The 18,189-nt window shown below is 39.6% G+C and overlaps 1 protein-coding gene across 3 annotated transcripts in view; it reads right to left on the reverse strand.

Moving 5' to 3' along the window:
• nlgn1 (neuroligin 1) overlaps positions 1-18,189 on the reverse strand; it is a 366,749-nt gene that overhangs the window by 315,870 nt on the left and 32,690 nt on the right. For all 3 annotated transcript variants that reach the window (XR_003673863.1, XM_028444111.1, XM_028444110.1), the window contains exon 2: positions 11,452-12,452. Coding sequence is in view for 2 of the 3 variants with exons in the window: in XM_028444111.1 (XP_028299912.1) it covers positions 11,452-11,989 (538 nt within the window). In the remaining variant the exon portion in view is untranslated. The remainder of the gene's footprint in view (positions 1-11,451; positions 12,453-18,189) is intronic.

Genomic DNA, 18,189 nt, shown 5'->3' on the forward strand with positions numbered 1-18,189 from the left:
TACAACAGTCACATGTTCCATCATTTCCATGTGCTGCTGTCAGAGTTGGGGTCAATTCTAACTGTAATTGTGTATTTAATAATTACTTATATTTTTGGCGTAATTATAAATGTCATTTTAAAAATCTGTTGCTGTCGTAATCGTAATGAAATTGTAATTGAGTTTAGATAATTTACTTTGTAATCGTAATTGCCATGAAAATTCTATAAAAATTGTCAATTATATGCAAAACTGGGGAACCACATACTATCTATGTACAGTTCTACACATATAAAGTTATAAATTACTACAATATGTTTAATATCAAGCATTCCCACATTTTACCTTTTAAAAAAACATTAAATTGAGGGATATACTGACACAAAAAAGGCTCAGACGCCCACACCAAAAATATTAAATCCTATATTTTCATTGGTTAGGATGCCTAACAAGGAAACCAATAGATAGGAAAGAAAATAGATGATAAGTTTATTTTACAGCTGATTTAGGACCCATTATCATAAGAGATGATAACAGAAAACTAAGGTTTTAGGTTATTAATTTTAGGCTCAGTAATTGTGATTCATTTTAATTGAACTTTTGTAATTGAGATCGTAAATGTAATTGACTTTCCGTATAACAAAATAATAGTAATTTAAATGTAATTGGAAAAAAAGCTGGTCACTGCATTCATAATTGAATTGTAATTGAACATGGATAAATGAAAACTCATTTTAACTGAAAAATGTAATTGACCCCAACCCTTGCTGCTTCCCACAGTTTTAAAACCGCTGCTTTTGTTTGTTTGATTTTTTTCCACTGATGAATAAAAACTTAACGTGCAGTAAACTTGTAAAGCCATTTTCTTTTGCTTCAACATTTTCTTTTTTTACAACATTACATCCAATCCCACAACTAAATATTCCCCTCACAATTGTAGGAAAGTGAAACATGAATGTATTACACGAGAAAGTGTTTGTCTTGTTGCTCGTACACGCAGGCTAACGACATTGCCCATATTGAGCTTATGACGGCTTTTCCATCATCTTGGAAGCGAGCGGGGTTGTGCGCTGTACGTTAGCTGTGTGGACGCTATAAATAATGACGAGGTGAAATTGAAACTATGGAGAAAGCCGTTATTTCTCACCGCTCTGTGGCTGCCTCTGTCATTCACCATGTGCTGCACCTGAAATATGTATGAAGCTAAATGTTTGCCTGTTACAGCTGTGGTTACAGAGTTCTCAGGCACTGATTATTCCTTTGGGAGATTTATTTCAACTCTATCAACTGTCCACTATAGTCCCGCCTTCCTGTGAAGCCACAACGGCTCGTGTTGGTGTGTTGCACCAACACCAAATGTTCTTCACTTAATATTCAAGAAAGGGAAAAACTAAGCTGCTTATTTGTTTATCGTAAAGAAGGAAGCATGAATATGTATGAACGGCTATCAATGCTGTCACCTTGAGCGGGGGAGCTTTCACACTTCTGTTAGGTGGGTGAATGCTGATGTGAGTAAAAGTGTTCAGAGGAAGAAAAGATTGGGAAACTGTTAAAACAGGCAGTCAAGGTCACAGTCTTCTCTCTCTCTCTCTCTCTCTCTGTGTCATCGAGCTGATAAAGCAGCAAATTCTCCACACAGGAGCACCCTTCAATCACAATGGAAGATTTGTTAAAAAGGTGATCCGCCTTTAATAATACTTCCCTGAATACTAGAACAGATTTATGAGAAACCTTCAATGACATTCAGCCGTACATACTGAGTGAACTTTACATATTTTACACAGTGAGAAGCCTCCCCATTCTGTCCTTTTCTGATGTGTGTACACAACATGCACGTAGAGAGCAAACATTACACTCTCTGTGTAATTATTATGTGGCACTGAATAAATCCCCATTGTCTTGTGTTTGTGTGAGTGTCCTGTGCTACATAAGCATCCTTTATTCTGTACATTGCACCAATATTAAACTGTAAAAAACTCAAACCTGCAGCAAAAACTGAAATAAATAAATAAACAAACAAACAAGAGGAAAAAAAAAAAAATCTAATCATCGTAAAACAAAATAATGCCCAAAAAAGTAAAGTAGAATTCTAGCTGCTGTGCAGCAATGTTCGGGCCAGGCAATTTTAGGCATAATTAGGCAATTCTGAGCAAAATGCAGAGAGTAGTAACATTTTTTAAAATGTGGCATTTTAATTTGGATTTTACATCAGTTAGAGGAACATAGGGCGGAATTTGTAAAAAAAAAAAAAAAAAAAAAAATCAACATTTATCTTTAGTCTTACAATGCTAATGAAGTGTTCAAAACCCAAAAGAATGAGCCCACACACATAAATTATCTCCCCATTGCCTTGAACAGGCTGTGTGATGCATGATGTGTTGCAATTTATGGTCCAAATTTCCCACGCAGTCCTGCGGACGTGACGTCAAGTGATGCTGAATCCATCAAAAACAAAATTCAGTTATTGAGATAAAATTCTGTTATTTTCCTAACATCCTAACATCTAACTTTTTTTTTTTTAATGAACATTAAAAACGCATTCAGCAAGAATTTTCAAATATCTGTTAACATCACCGTTTACGGTCCAACATTTTGATCCTCTTTAGGATCAATTATTGATCACTCGTAAATCTGTGTGGATAGATTGTGTCGGACAGTCTGACTTGAGCTGTTGACAATTAGGGGTCATTGAGCAAAATTGAAGGGACTAGATAGGTTTAATAAGTTTTACAGTTTTGGGTAAAAACAGTGATGGACTTCATCATTACATTAGATTTAAATGTACAAAAGTCTTTTCAGTGTTAGGGCGCTAAATTTTGGTGAAAGTTGCAAATCCGTAGGACATATGGTTGATTTGTTGTGAATTTACCAAATGTTAAAGTTTAGAGGCTTGCTGTGGCGCCACCTTTAGGACGATAGGACTGTTTTTGCAGTTGAGGAAATCTGGGATGAAACTGGACTTTTGTTCAAATGTTGGTGATTGTTCGTGGATGAGAAGAAGGTTGTACTTTGAGGAAGAAAACTGTGATGTTTTGCCTGTTTGTGAAGAAAATCTAGAAGTCCCATTTCAGTTTTTTCTTGTATCTACTGGTGATGACACAAATAAGTCTGCTGACCCTGATCAGCTTGAATCATATTTTCTAATGTGGGCAGAGGATTCTGTTGGTGAACCTTTATCAAATTTGTATAATTGCAGACTGTTTAATAGTGAGGTTAAGGATGTAGAAGTCTGCCTTCATTCTTCCCCATGCTCTAAGGAGTAGATCCCTCAATTGTGATCAATTACAGACCAATATTGAAGCTGTTTACAACAGTTTACAAAAGGCCTTTGAAGACTCATCGGCAATCAAATCATTTTCTTGAAGAAAATTTCATCTTATCAAGGCTTTAGAAAAAAAACATAGCACAGTTTCTGCAGCCCTTAAGGTTTTAAATGACATCGTTGAAGCATTGGACTTAAATGAAGTGTGTGTTGCTTTATGTATAGACTTATCTGAGGCGTTTGATACTTTGGATGGTAATAACCTGATTGATACATTGCACAGAATAGGATTATCTGAGCCATTTCTTGGTTCAGAAATATTTTACTGGTTGGATCACAGTATGTCCAGATGGCAGGGTCCTCATCATTTCAAAGGCTCAGTAATAGAGCACATTTTTTTATCCATCTATATAAATAATCTCTGTGACAATTTGTCAGAGGCCTTGTAACATTTTTTATGCAAATTACACGTTAATGTTTTGAACTAGTGTTCAAACTTTCACACTTTTAGTCGGTCATAAGATAAGACGGAGGTCATGCTGTTTTCCAGGGCCACTATGCCGTCAAAAAAACCTTGTTTTATCATTCCAGGGTACAGCCTTTGAGCTAGTCTCATGTATTAAGTATGTGGATTTCCAAATTGATGAATGTCTAACTCTCAAGTTGAGTTTCTAAACTTAAAGCTGATATCCGGAGTTTCTGAGAAATCTATGTTTATGTATGATTCTTTTGAAATGCGAAAAAAATACCTTCTTTTACTATGGTCTACTGCCGGTGGTCATTCATATACATTATTGTATATAAGTCCCTCCTTCATCCTATAGACCCTATACAAATGGTAAGGACTGCTGAGTGCGCCCAGCCAATAGCCTTCGACTTCCTGTTTTTGAGACTGTCAATCAAAGTGAATGTGGAACTGTGCACAGAAACAAGGCCGCACGTCACAACTGTAAACAGGTAAATATGATTTTGGCTCTTACCTGACCCATAGACCTATATCAATGCGACCTGACGTGACCTTGTTAAGTTCCGTGATGTGCGTGCAGTAAAGTAGAGGCGTGGCTTCTGGTAGATTGCAGAAGAAGGGGGAGGAAGTGAAGTTGTTGAGGGCGGGACGTCAAAACATCCTCTCAAAAACTCCGGATATCAGCTTTAAAACATAATTGGGCTTTTACTTTAGGAATCCATCTTGCTTCTCACATGAAGCCAGGAGACGCCATGTGTTGGGAACCTTTCTTTCATTGCACATGTTTACAATCATTGGATACTGTTTATCATTGTGCTCAGAGGTTTATCACTGCATGCAAAAATCAGACCAATCAGAGCACTTTGTAGAAAAAAGCGGAATGGGTATCACAGCATGTTAGAAGATCTACTCATTGACGTTTATTTAAAAGGCTTTACCTGGTTTTGTCCCATCCTATCTCTGAATTTATCTTGTTAGGAACCATGGACATTTTTCTCTGAGATCTAATGGTTTCTTTACTCTGTCTGTCCCTCATGTCCTCACAGAGTAGTTAGAAAAAAGCATTTCCATATGCTGCTCTCTGCATGGAATTCCCTGCAAACTGACGTTAAAATGTCAAAGCTGATCTCTTCTGATAGTTTTGTTGACATTTGGAGAACCAGGGGGCTCAAAAGCATTGGGATTTGTCACCGTTTTCAAATCAGATGGTACACTTTTTAATCTATGTCTGATATTTTATCCTTTATTTATAGCAAAACTACTTTTGTATATTGTAAAATATTGCTGCCTCTTGGAGGGTAATTTTAAGAATTAGATTTTGTATCTCATACAGCTTTTACCTGGTTAAATAAAATAAAATATTAGTTTATTAGTACAGTTTTCTTTAGAACGCTTATGAAAAAGATTCAGTAGTTTTATGCACCAATGCACTCTACTATTGAGTAAAAACTGCTCTTATTTGTACAAAGTAAAATTAACCTGTTGGTTAAACTCAACTACATTCTTAGTTTATTTCAGAAACTCAAAAAAATCCTAATCTTTAATAACACAATTATTTTTACCTCAGTGCAAAATATAAATGGACAAATTGCAGTCTGTGATCAACCTGATCAATAATTTGATGTTGATTGAAATTGTACATCTACATTTACCAAATCAAGTGGCAGACATGAGTAAACTCTCATTAGCTGTTGAAGTAAAACATTGAAATATCTGTTGTATCTATTCTCAGCAGTGCAGAGTCATCCTGCCAAATGACAATCTCTATTATTCAGCGAATCACAGTCGCCTCTGCTTTGCTTCCTAATTATCTTTAATCTGTGTTTGGGAAGCATTTTGTTGTGATTAGACTGGTAATTAGTCTCCATATTCAGTGCGTCACAGTAAAACTGGAGATTAAAACCTGCAGTGAATGACTGCCATTTACACAATTGTAGTAAACAGAATGAGCCATGGCCATAAATTAGCACTCAAAGCATCTTATTGACACATTATCTTTATTTATGCACATATGCGACAATATAAGCTCATTAAAAATGTGTGTATAGGTCAGAGAAAGGAAGTGACTCACACCTTACCCTATTAACCGCAACAGCCAACATGTTGCTTTAATGTATGCATATAATATATTTATTGTATATGTCAATCCATTTGTTTGTTTTTTTCCCCAGAACTATCACACACACGCACACACACACACACACACACACACACACACACACACACACACACACACACACACACACACACACACACACACACACACACACACACACACACACACACACACACACTATATTCATTTTAGACATTAATTAACCACCAGTATTGTTCGAATAATAGCATTGCATTATAATGAGTTTTTTTTTTATTTTTTATTAAATTATTTCATTTTCCTTTAGAAATGTGAACATCCATGAGGTTTGCTGTTAGAGTGTCTGTGTGCACAGAATAAATGAAAGGCCGTGGGAAGTTAAGCTGTGAGTAAAGGTGACAGAGCCCCTCAAGGGACAATCAAACACAAGAAGGCCAATGCCTACGCCTGCCTTCTGTTTCCTGCTCTCCGTTTGTGTACGGATGCTCCTTTAACCACTACAAAACTAGGACAGAACCTGAGTGAACAAGACGGAGGCAAAGGGAAAAACAAACAGAGTAGGAAGGTCGACTGGTGGAGGGTGAACAGTTAAAAACACCAGAAAATTCTAACCTGTACACAGCGAGATGGCGCTGAGTGGAGGGAACGTGATACAGAATCAACAATACGAAGAAGTTACGGAAAAGTTGTCTATTCAAGTGTGCTTTGAATATACTTATTATAAAATCTAAATTAAAAAGTATACTTTCAGTTTACATTTTATGTACTTTTATGTAACTCTGTACTTAACAGAGTTTACTTATAAGCAAATCAGTTTTGTATACTTGCAGTACACTGAAATGTATACAGTACATTAAAGCACAAGTATATATTTACTTCATACTTGCATTCAAACTTTTTAATAAGTGTCACACAGTGCCACAGACACAAATAAATGTTGATCTTTTATTTTTATTATTATTTAACAATACATACTGTAGCAGTCACTGGGATGAAGCACAGCAGTGGGGTGTTTGACAATTCACATTCCAGGTCAGAAAACCAAAATATTGATTATAACCTTGAGCTAAAGCAAGACAAATGTTTTATCATTAAACCTTCACCTATAGTTTCAAGCATTTGACAAGGTCAGTAGTGCAGATCCAAAAATCTTAAAAATTCATACTGGCTGCCACTCATGACTGCTCTTCCAGTCCTGTTCATATGGATTTGGCAATCGCTCAAGTGAGGAACCTAAAGCTTATCCACCATTGTTTGAGTTGAGTCTAACCTACAATGAATGGTTTCTTCTAAACTCTGTTGACTGATGACAGCACAGAGTCATAATATCAGAGACTAAACATTTTTCTTACATTTGGGGAAATGAGCTTGTTTGTCCTTAAAATGTCCCAATGCCTAAATCATGATCGAGTTCACATAAATACAGTTTGAAGCACAAATAGTGATACTTTAAAAGCCTCTCAGCCTTCCAGCAGTGATGAACGTTTTGCTGCTAGATTTTTGTGAGCTGAATTCAATATAGTGGCTTTTCCCTCTCACTGCATTTTACCGCAGAGTTCCACCCTCAAAACAAGCCAAAACCTCGACTTTACTGAGGCCGTCATGTCCAAGCTTTGACAGGTGCTGAAATATATGCCCTATACTACCTGTGGGCATAAACCTGAATAGAAATAGTGTGATCCATGTCAGTTTTTTATAGCGATCTCTTTACAATCTGTTGTGTTGGAGCAGGGAAACATCTAAAGCAGACAAGGGCAGCTTTTATCACAGGGGGCGGGCCACACACATATGATTATATCTGATACAAGGGTCACATGATCAATATTCACGTCAACATTAGAATGACGACCAATCAGAACATTAACACGGAAAACAACAAAGATTATTGTGTTCTTAAAGGTGCAGTCCGCAACTCTCAGATCCCTCCTTCCCCTCTGCTCTCTTGCCCTGCGTCCAAACTTGCCAAAGTCCCTCCCTCAGAGGAACTAACAAGCTAACGTTAGCTTAACAGCAACATCACAGTAAGATAACATGCTCTGTTAAAAGCATATTACTGCAACGCTGATCTCTCTCAATGTGCACATACCTCAGCAGCAGCAGCAACAACACAGTGTCACTTACAGCAGCCCAAACAGAGGCTCCTGTGTGCACACAAACAACACACGCACTACAGAGTTCTAGTGTAACATTTACAAATCAAACATAATGTAAATCAAGCAGCAGTAATTACCTTTGAAGCAGAAAAGTCACCAATTCCATCTTCTACTCCTCCAGACCAAACACTGTAAAAAAGACGGCGCTCCAGTCTGGGAAAGGGGCGGGGCCTGTGAGCAATAGCTGTCAGACAGTCCATCAAACACAATCCTAGCTCTGATTGGTTCTTTTTGCTCGGTCGTGGTGCATTCTAGCAATCTGCCAAAGGCTGCAGAAGCAGCAGGGGGCGGGACTCAATGAGCCTGTTTTTTTTTTACACACAAACTACTAGTTTCACGTAAAGCTGTCCTTACATAGTGACAGCTTTAGCTAATATGACAAAAAGTCACTTTTATAAGCGTTGCCGACTGCACCTTTAAAGTTGTTTCATGTGTTTATTGTGTATTTTGTCATAATTTTGTATACATTTCTCTCATTTTGCATTTTTTGTTGTTTTTTGGGTCATTTCTTTGTATTTTTGTTGTCTTTTTTTGTTGTCCTTTTGTGTAGTTTTCTCTTATCTTGTGTGTTTTTGTAATAATTTTTTTGCTTATACATTTGGATTGCACAGAATTAGACCGTGGGCCACATGGGGCCCCAGGGCCGCCAGATGCTGATGTCTGATCTGAACATGAAGGACTTTGACATAAATCAAACTCAAATTTCAAATAACATTATTTTTTTGTGATACTCAATCATTGTATTCCCACCACAGATGCAAACATATGTGATGTTCTCCAATATAATGTATAAAAAACTGCTGTGTATAAATATGAAATGAATGACTATAGTTAACTCAATCAACCGTCTAAAGAATGTCTGGCACTATTTCAGAATTGGGGAAATTTTAAGACAGAAGATTAGAGTCTCTGTGTGTGAATGTGGTAATAATAATAATAATAATAATAATAATAATAATAATAATAATAATAATAATAATAATAATAATAATAATAATAATAATAATAGTTTGGATTTATATAGCACTTTTTTCAAGGAGACTCAAAGCCCGTTACAGAAGTTGCAGAAACCATTATTTGTTCACAACAGTGACTCACATTACTCATGCCATTGGTGGCACAGACTCATTGCTGCCATTTCGCGCCTGCGGCCCCTCTGACCACTAGCAACATTGATGCACAATTCATACCCATTCATACAAGGCAATGTGGGTAAAGTGCCTTGCCCAAGGACACAACGACAATGACTTGGATAGAGATGGATTCAAACCCCCAACCCTTCGGTTATTGGACGACCCACTCTACCACTGAGCCGCGGTCCGGCCCGTCAGACCTTATGCACCTTCAGTCACTGATTGGTGGTGCGTTTCAGCGTTTTCAAAGTGTGCATGTGTGCGTGTCGCATATTTAATGCAAGTGAAATTGTAGTGTTTGTTGTGTAGATGTTAACATAAACAGAAGTACATTTACCCTAAACTTTACTTATTCCACTACTCTGTAATATAAAATTATCATATGATAGCGTTAATGTCAAGGCCTCACGCCAGGGCAACAATCGGTTGACAAAAAGGGAAGTACAAGTTAAAATATGGCGTTACACTCTGAACAAAGTCTAAACATTTTCCTCATGTCACCCAGAGACATTTGAATAACTCGTGTCATGTGCTATATTAACTCAGTTAATTGTGCAATGCCTGAGGAAGCTTTAGCCTCAAGTTTAATTGAAACAGAGACAAAGAGCATCTTGTATGGAAGGTAAATTAAGGGTTTTACATTCTTTTCAGAGCCTTCGCTCTCTTTTTATGATTTAATCAGACATATCCATGTGACATTGCGTTTTGGTGCCAAAGGACACGTCAACAGCCCTAAAAAACACAAGCCATTCAAAAATGTGCACACATCTGGGAAGGCTAAGGCTGAGAGACAGAGAAGAGGTGAAAAGCATTATCTTAATGAAACTGTGCTTGGTACAACAGCCAGTCCCAACCTGGGCATTTTTTTAATGCAGATTACACAACCGAGGTCCAGCCTGAGCTCATTTTATTGAACGCTGCTTACAATGACTGTGTGTGTGTGTGTGTGTGTGTGTGTGTGTGTGTGTGTGTGTGTGTGTGTGTGTGTGTGTGTGTGTGTGTGTGTGTGTGTGTGTGTGTGTGTGTGTGTGATCTAATATATGCTTCCAATCTCACTCCACATCGACCATCATTACAACACACCTACTGACCTGCTCATCTGGCAACAAATCAAATCTCCTATTCTGGCTGACCAACAGTAGCTCACATCAATAGTTGGTGAGTGAAAGGTGTGGGGAATGTAATATCCAACACCTCACTGACATTCCATCATCACAAGGTCTACAAATTACTTGTCTGATTCAGAGCTTGAAGAGCGAGTGAACATCTACAGAATAAAACAGGGCAAAAAAGACAAATCTCCAAAGGTATTTCCTGTCCCTCTCGTTTATTCATTCCAGCTAAGTTCAGTCAGAGGAATAACGATTGCGACATCTTGACTTTTCTACTTAAATTCACTTTCAGGTAGTGTTTAAAAGGTCCTGTCTCTTCGCCTTCTGAAAACCAGCAGATGCCCTGAGTCAAGACATGAATAATTTGTAGACCTGGATCTCACCACTACTCTTATTTTCAGAGGGATTCCTCCATCTTTAGTGGCAACAGTACAGTTTGCATTCAGATCATACATACCTCCTTGTCTACATATTTTCTTGCCCGGTTTCCTGGCACATTCCTTGGATATTCTTTTGACTGTAAAATGAATAGAAAACTAAAAAATAACATGGAGCCCCTGAACACAAGCATGCACGCAGACATTGAACACATACACACACACACACACACACACTTGATTGAATAAGAGACTGTAAGGGAAAGGAGAATATAGAGAAAGCGACAGAGGGGAAGAATGAATCACACCAGTTCAATCAGAGAAGTATTCAGTCTATCAGTAGGCCAGATAGTTATTCAGCCAGTCAGCCAAATCAATCGGTGATGATCATGACAACGACTGCCTTGTTTAATGAACTGTAGCCATTGTGGTGAAGCACAATGTGCAATGATGAGCTCCAGACAAAAGAGGGAGGAGAAAGAGCTGCAGAGGATGAGCAAATAAAGCAGTGAGGAGAATAAGAAGCAGAAACTGTCGGTAATGGCAGAAAGAAGCTCAGAATGGATGGAAGGTGTTTTTAGAAAGAAGATGTGATGTCGATAAACTGGCCTAAAGTGTTCACACTTTTCTCTCAAAAAACCACTCGCACACGTTAATCAGTGTCATGCACATCCAACATGCACAAGGGCATGCTGTTTCTCTACCCACGGACACACAAGGACAAAAAGGCACTCTCACAACACACACCCAAACACACAATCTTGCTTCTACCAAGAAGATTGTAGATAGCTAACACCAGCCCGCACCCCCCCCCCCCCCCTCCCCCCCCCCCACCCCCACCCCCCACCTCACCGGGCCTGCAGGTGCAACTCACCATCCTCTGTGGGGACGTAGATGTTCAGATAGAGGCAGTCCTCGCTCTGCTCCTGAACGTAGGTGGACACCACATCCATGCTGTTGGTGAACCACACCGGAAGCATAACGTCTGGTAGGCGGCCCTCCACGATGCTCTGAGGACAGACGGGTGCAAAGTGTGTGGCGTTACGGACGTCTGGCCAGGACACCGGGGGCTCTGGGGGTTGAAATCGGCGCTCGCTGGTTGGTGGTGCAGCATAGGGAACTCCCAAAAACTGGACAACGGGACCCAGGATCTCATTGTTGAGCTCCTTCTTGATGCCACGCAGCTTGCCGTATGGCGTTGTGACCACAGGGTCATTCTCATCCAGTTTCTCAGCCACCACGAGAGCTCGGCTCATCGGCAGAAGCAGGAATCCCAGTAAAGTCAATGTGGAAACCCACAGGCCAGTGCTTTTGGTGCCTTCTGTCACTTCATAACCCATACTTATGCTGTTGCTGTGTACAGCCTGAAGAGGCCGTGAGCCAGTCCCCAAACGGTGTCTCCGCATGAACATGGCTGTTATTCCTTTCAATCAGCTTCTCTGTTATTTTTCACTTCCTCTGTTGAAGGTTTTTAGCTCCTACTTTTCTCATTTAGATCCAATCTCATGTATACCAAAACAATTAAAAAAGATTCACATTGAATGCATGAAGGTGTTGCTCACTTTGCGGCTTCTCAGGATAGCGGAAGCTAAATACCACTTTTAAAATCCATCAAGTGAAAACCATCCAATGGGAACCAAGTAGCCATGAAAAGTTTCCCAAAATGTTCAAATAAAAAAATGAGATGGAAACAATGCAGATCCTAACGTTTGAAGAAAGTTCCCAAAATGTGTGTCGAAAGCAAACAGTAGGAATTTCCTCCTTAGGCTCCACTTTGCAGAAGGTAGATGAACCAGATGGTGCCAAGGATCTCCATCACAGTAGGAAAACACGCATCAGCTCACAGCCGGTGAACACATCCGTCACATTCATCCCCTGCAACACAGAACAAATCACAAGTTTTGAAAGGTTTAAATGTCATCATTTCAACACCAAACGATGGTGTTATAATTATTGTCTTTGCGACAGGCTTCCCTTCATTGAAGTGAAAACTACATTAAAAAGGTTTCCTGAAGTGTCAAACTTGTTTTATTTCAAGGTCAACATTATACCCAGTTTCATAACAAATGGATCAAACCAGATGAATAAAAGCCAGTGTATAAAAAATAAAGATAATTTTAACACTATTGATCCTACGCTAAAAATTTATATAAATGACAAATTACACAGAAAATATAATCTGCTTAAAAACAACAGTAATGAACAAACATCCAAAACATCACCATAGCCTATAGGACCAGTTCCAGTATCATCAGAGCCACAGCCTGCCTGACGACCTCAACACGTTCTATGGCTGCCCCATCACAGATATGAGGCTCACAGATACCTGGACGAGGCCACACACCTGGGTAAGCCCTAAGACCCAACGAGATGACGGATGCAATCTGTTAGGATAGGGAACAGGACCTCAGCCAGTATCACCACAAACATCCCCAAACCTTAGTATTGTGTCCTCAGCTCCATCCTCTGCAGCCTAGGTTCCCAAAGTAGGGAATGCAAATTGTCATAGGGGGTATGTGAGAAAATTATTAAAAACAGAGTTTTTCAAGATCGCCCATCAGCCAAAAAAAAAAAAATACTTATTTGAAAAAAAAAAATGTTTTTGGTCCCAAAAAAAAAACATCATGCTAAATCCACTTTTTTAGCCCTTAAATGCATTTTGTTGTATATTTAGAGTGTTTAGAAGCACAGAAAAGGTCAAATTAGTCTCTTCAGGTGCTCCGTAGATATCTTTATATTCTGTTTTGGTCATATTTTTCAATCTGTTTCGATTTTTCTATTCTCTATTACGTTTTTTGAACAATAACGTCACAGTATTTGCAGCGGAACTGCCAAATTAGGACATCGACTCCAGACCCAACTGTTCGAGCAATCCGACATTTTTATTTCTCGCTTTTATTTTGTAGTCCAAGCTCAAGGATGCCGAAGTTACGAGAGGATAAGTCAAAATGTTTGGTTGTTGGATGTAGTAACTCACACGCTTCATTACACCGTCTCCCAGCATCAGAACCTTTTCAAAGTGCCTGGTTGAGTTTTATTTTTCACGGAAATGTACCCACATCTGTGGGTAAGGTCATTTTTGTGTGCGTGCAGCACTTCAAGGATGACTGCTTCAGCAACCTCCACCAGTATAAAGAAGGATTTGACGAAAGACTTTGTCTGATTGAGGGTTCAATTCCTTCTATCTTTGGAGACGACGAACAGAGCACTTTGGTAAGCTGTAAATAACGCTAAAAAGTGTGATGATAAGATGTCCCTGTCATTGTTTTGTTAGCATTAGCAGTTGCACCGTCTTCATATGTTAGCGCTTGTGTGCTCGTTTTAGATCCTTGATGATATGGCCTACGTGATTTAATTTAAGTCTAAAGTTTTCATTAGTCATTTCATTTTGCCGTTTTTGTCTCTGAAAAGACTGTATTATAATGCATTTCATGACGTTAGCTTGGCGCTATCGTTTGCTCGGTGCTTGTGTTAGCTCACTTGTTAGGGTTCTGCAGGTTCAACATCATTTTCATCTCGCTCCGCCTGGTTAGACTCTGGCTCGAACATGTAAAGCTGGATGGACAAGTCTTCTGTTGTTGACATTTTGTAAATAACGTGTGAATAAACATTTTCTGCACCGCTAGACAATTGTATCTCTTCTATCAAACTACAAAAATGGCCGAACAGGGTGGAGTTGAACCGAGTGTCACCTCTGCAACCTGGAGAGGGGGCGGGGTATGAAGTGTCTCATTTGCATTTAAAGAGGCCGCACCAAAAAGAGTTGCTCTCAGAAGCACATCAGAAAAGAGGTAGAAAAGGGGTGGAGTTATAATAATGAGGAATTCAGACCCAAGCATGGCAGTTCAGCTTTATATAGACCACAGCTGTATGATTTATATTAAAAAAATTCAAAAATTATATTGGCCTCAAATATCGGCTTCCAAAATTGGCTTTAGATATCGGCCATCGACTTAATTTTTTTTTTGTAATTCGGCATCGGCCTTTGAAAATCCCATATCGGTCAACCTCTAATATGAATAGACCAGTAGTCAGGTGCCTCTATAGGGCGACCGTAGCTCAGGTGGTAGAGGGTCGTCTTCTGATCGAGAGGTTGGGGGTTCGATCCCAGTACCTGACTATGTATCGAAGTGTCCCTGGGTAAGACACTGAACCCTAAGTTGCTCCCAGTGGTTGACGAGCGCCTTGCATGGCAGTCCTGTCCCACTGGTGTGTGAATGTGAGAGTGATTGGGTGAATGAGCTGATATGTAAAGCGCTTTGAGACTGCTTCAGTGTGGTGATAAAGTGCTATATAAAATCAAGTCCATTTATCAAGTCTATGCATTAGTGATGCCGATTTTTGCGTTTTTATATCGGCATCGGCAGATGCGTGCTGCTGCATTTGCCGGTCTGCATTATTTACAGAGAGCAAAAATATTTTTCACTTGTTCTTGTTCTACATCACCTGTTTTTAATATTTGTTAAATATGTTTTACTTGTTGTTCTACATCGCCTTTGTTCATTTCAATAAATGTTTCAATCTAAAAAATTCAGACTCACACCATTTGTTATCATCATTGTGTAATTTTTATGATGTAAATTGAGGGAGCAAAAGTAATATCGGCTCCAAATACTGACTCAAGAAAATCGGCAGTCCATATCGGTCATCGGCTAAGGGTGATGGGAAAAAAAAAATTGGTATTGGCCCTAAAAAATCTGTCTATTCCTACCATGCATTGCCACAAATTACACATTGGCCTCTGTACATTGGCCTCTAATGAAGAGCAGGCATCCCACCGAGGCCAGAAAGAGAGACTTCCCCGCCAACGCAGGTCGGAATCAGTGGGCTCATTGTTTTTGTACCAGGACCTATCACCATGATGTTACGCCACTGGATAGAAGGTATGACCGGCAGGGACGAAGAGGCCTACAGGAGGGAGGTGGACACTTGGGTGACAACAACCTCACCCTCAACACAGACAAAACCAAGAAGATGATAGTGGAGTTGAGGAAGGGCAGGACAGGAAGTGGAGAGGGTGAGCATCTTCAAATATGTCAACACATGGACACTCAACACCAGCTCTACTTTCTGAGCTTTGCTATGTCACTGAAAATCCTCATCAACTTCTACAGCTGCGTTGTTGAGTCCATTCTGAGCAGCTCCATCACTGTGAGGTACGGCAGCGCTACCATCATGAAGCGCAAACACCAAATGGTGAAGACTAAGATCTCCCCTGCCCTCTCTGCAGAGCATCCACCAAAGCAGAGTCCACAGGAAGGCTGTCTCCATCATCAAAGACGAGTGATTTGGTAAATTAGCACATAGCTCAGTTCTGAACATCTGTAACTATGTGCATTACACCTTAAATGTATCTCCAATCATTTACACGTGGAAGTGAGAAAAACACGTCACAATGACAGTATTTCTGCAGTTCGGCCCACCTGAGACTAAACTGGGCCATATACACAATTCTCCACTAAAATGAATGTGACAAGCCAGACCTAAAACTAATGAAGCTCTCTGCCGTGATTGATATGTAAACAGACACGCCCACGAAGGTGAGCATTTCAGTGTCCTATGCGCAGTGCTATGTATGTATTTTCTACAGTCTATGTATGTACCGGCAAACGCCCCGCCCCCACACTCTGGCTCGTGTTCATAGAGCAGCCTGATCTCGGCTACAGAGTGGGCGTAAGGAGGGCGCCCGTCCTCTGGCCCTACGTCACCGTGTGGGGAGGAGGAGGTCAGTGTCCCATCTATAGACATACCCACTCATGAATATGCTTAAGTAGGCCACAAATCAGCCCGTTTGTGTAGGGTTGCTCACAAAGTGACTTTTCAGAGGCTAAAACTCTGGAAAACAGGCAAGTTTGGGAAAATAAACCTCAAATACTATGTTTTTGGGGTTCTTAAAATAAATGGAAATGGGTGAATAATAGCATGACATGGGACCTTTAAGGAAAACTAAAGCAAAACAGCAGTGTTTACACTTCACACTGAATGATTTTCACGCACAATAAATAGTTCTTCATATCTGGATACTTTCAAACTGATTATTTTCACACGTTGCTGGCTTGGTCATGTCAAGTTATCGTCCAATTTCTCTTGGTTTTTGTGCCTATAAAAGGGTATGAATGTGATGTGCTGGTGTGTAACCTCAGCATTATGCAAGTGTGAAGATGCATCACGCAGGGCAGATTTTTTCCCAGCGTGAGTGGGAGTCAGTGTTCCACCTGGATGAGCTCACCTTCAGATTGGATACACACAGCTAATCCTGTTTCAGTCTTTGCACACACACTATTCTACTCTCCTTGTAAAGAAGCATATCAACACCCTGGCAGAGGTAAGTGTATGACAAATGGCAGAAGAAAAACAAAGACAATCAACGGTTCACATCAACAGGAGATGATGGTACAAAGTTGATAGTGTGATTTTTGACGAGAACTTAACTGCTCCTTTGTTCACACAGATGGGAAAACTACGGTGGCTGGGAAGTGTCAGGTGAATGCATTTACAGAATTCTGGTGGGTTAAAAACATCCGCCAGAAACGTGTCCATCTGTAATACCGGTCCGTCAGAAACACTTCCGTTGTGGCCATTTTGCATTCATGCTGTGACCTTTTTGCATTTGTGTTCATTTCTTTAAATGCACTCACCTGACACTTCCCGGCCACCGGGTTTCCGCAACGGAAGTGTTTCCGACGGACCGGTATTACAGACGGACACGTTTCTGGCGGATGTTTTTAACCCACCAGAACAGTTAAGAACAAGAAGAAGACATCGAAACGCGTATGAAAGTAAGTGAAAGTTGATTAGGATACTCTTATATTTTTCATATCAGGCTATCATATCATAATACCCGTCCGTCTGTAATACCGGTCCGTCGGAAACACTTCCGTTGTGGCCAGTTTGCATTCGTGTTGTGACCTGTTTGCATTTGTGTTCGTTTCTGTAAATGCATTCACCTGACACTTAAAAAAACTCAACTGTTTGTTGTTTTAACACATTGAAATTGACCAAATATGTTTATATCTTGCAGTGTAAATATCTAGTGAATTATTTTCATTTACAGTGAGTGAGCTTTCCTTAATTTAGGTAAAGCTTTGTGTCGATATATTTACACTTGTGCGTATTAATCTTTTTAAAATTATATACTTATATAGTATAATCATTATACTAGTTTGTCCCGTGACTCCTTTGTGACTTTTTTTTTAGAATTGTGGGCTTTTGTCTTGGTGTGCTTTTGGTTCTGGATGCCTAGTTTTAGTTTTTGATGTTGTGATTTAATTGTGTCTGTTTCCTCACCCTTTTGCTCTTCATACAGTCAGCTCAACTTTCATATTTCCAGTGGTGTGGGTGTCACTGCTGGTGCCTCAGACACTCCTTCCTCATTCCTCTTTCAGATTAGGACATAATTCTGATCAGAAATCAGGTGGAAAGGGAAGGAGCGAGCGTGTGAAGGAGAGGCACAGTCAACCAGTGATGTCAACTTAGCAACTTTGTCAATATATCTAGCAACAATTCAGACCTTCTAGCAAATTAAAAAAAATAAAAAAAGACTAGCAAGATTGAGCAAGTTTTTTGTAAAATGTTGCCAGATATCTATTATGTTTCTAAACAAGCAACTTTA

The sequence above is a fragment of the Gouania willdenowi genome, chromosome 4, assembly GCF_900634775.1.
Source record: "Gouania willdenowi chromosome 4, fGouWil2.1, whole genome shotgun sequence".
NCBI classification, from domain to species: Eukaryota; Metazoa; Chordata; class Actinopteri; order Blenniiformes; family Gobiesocidae; genus Gouania; species Gouania willdenowi.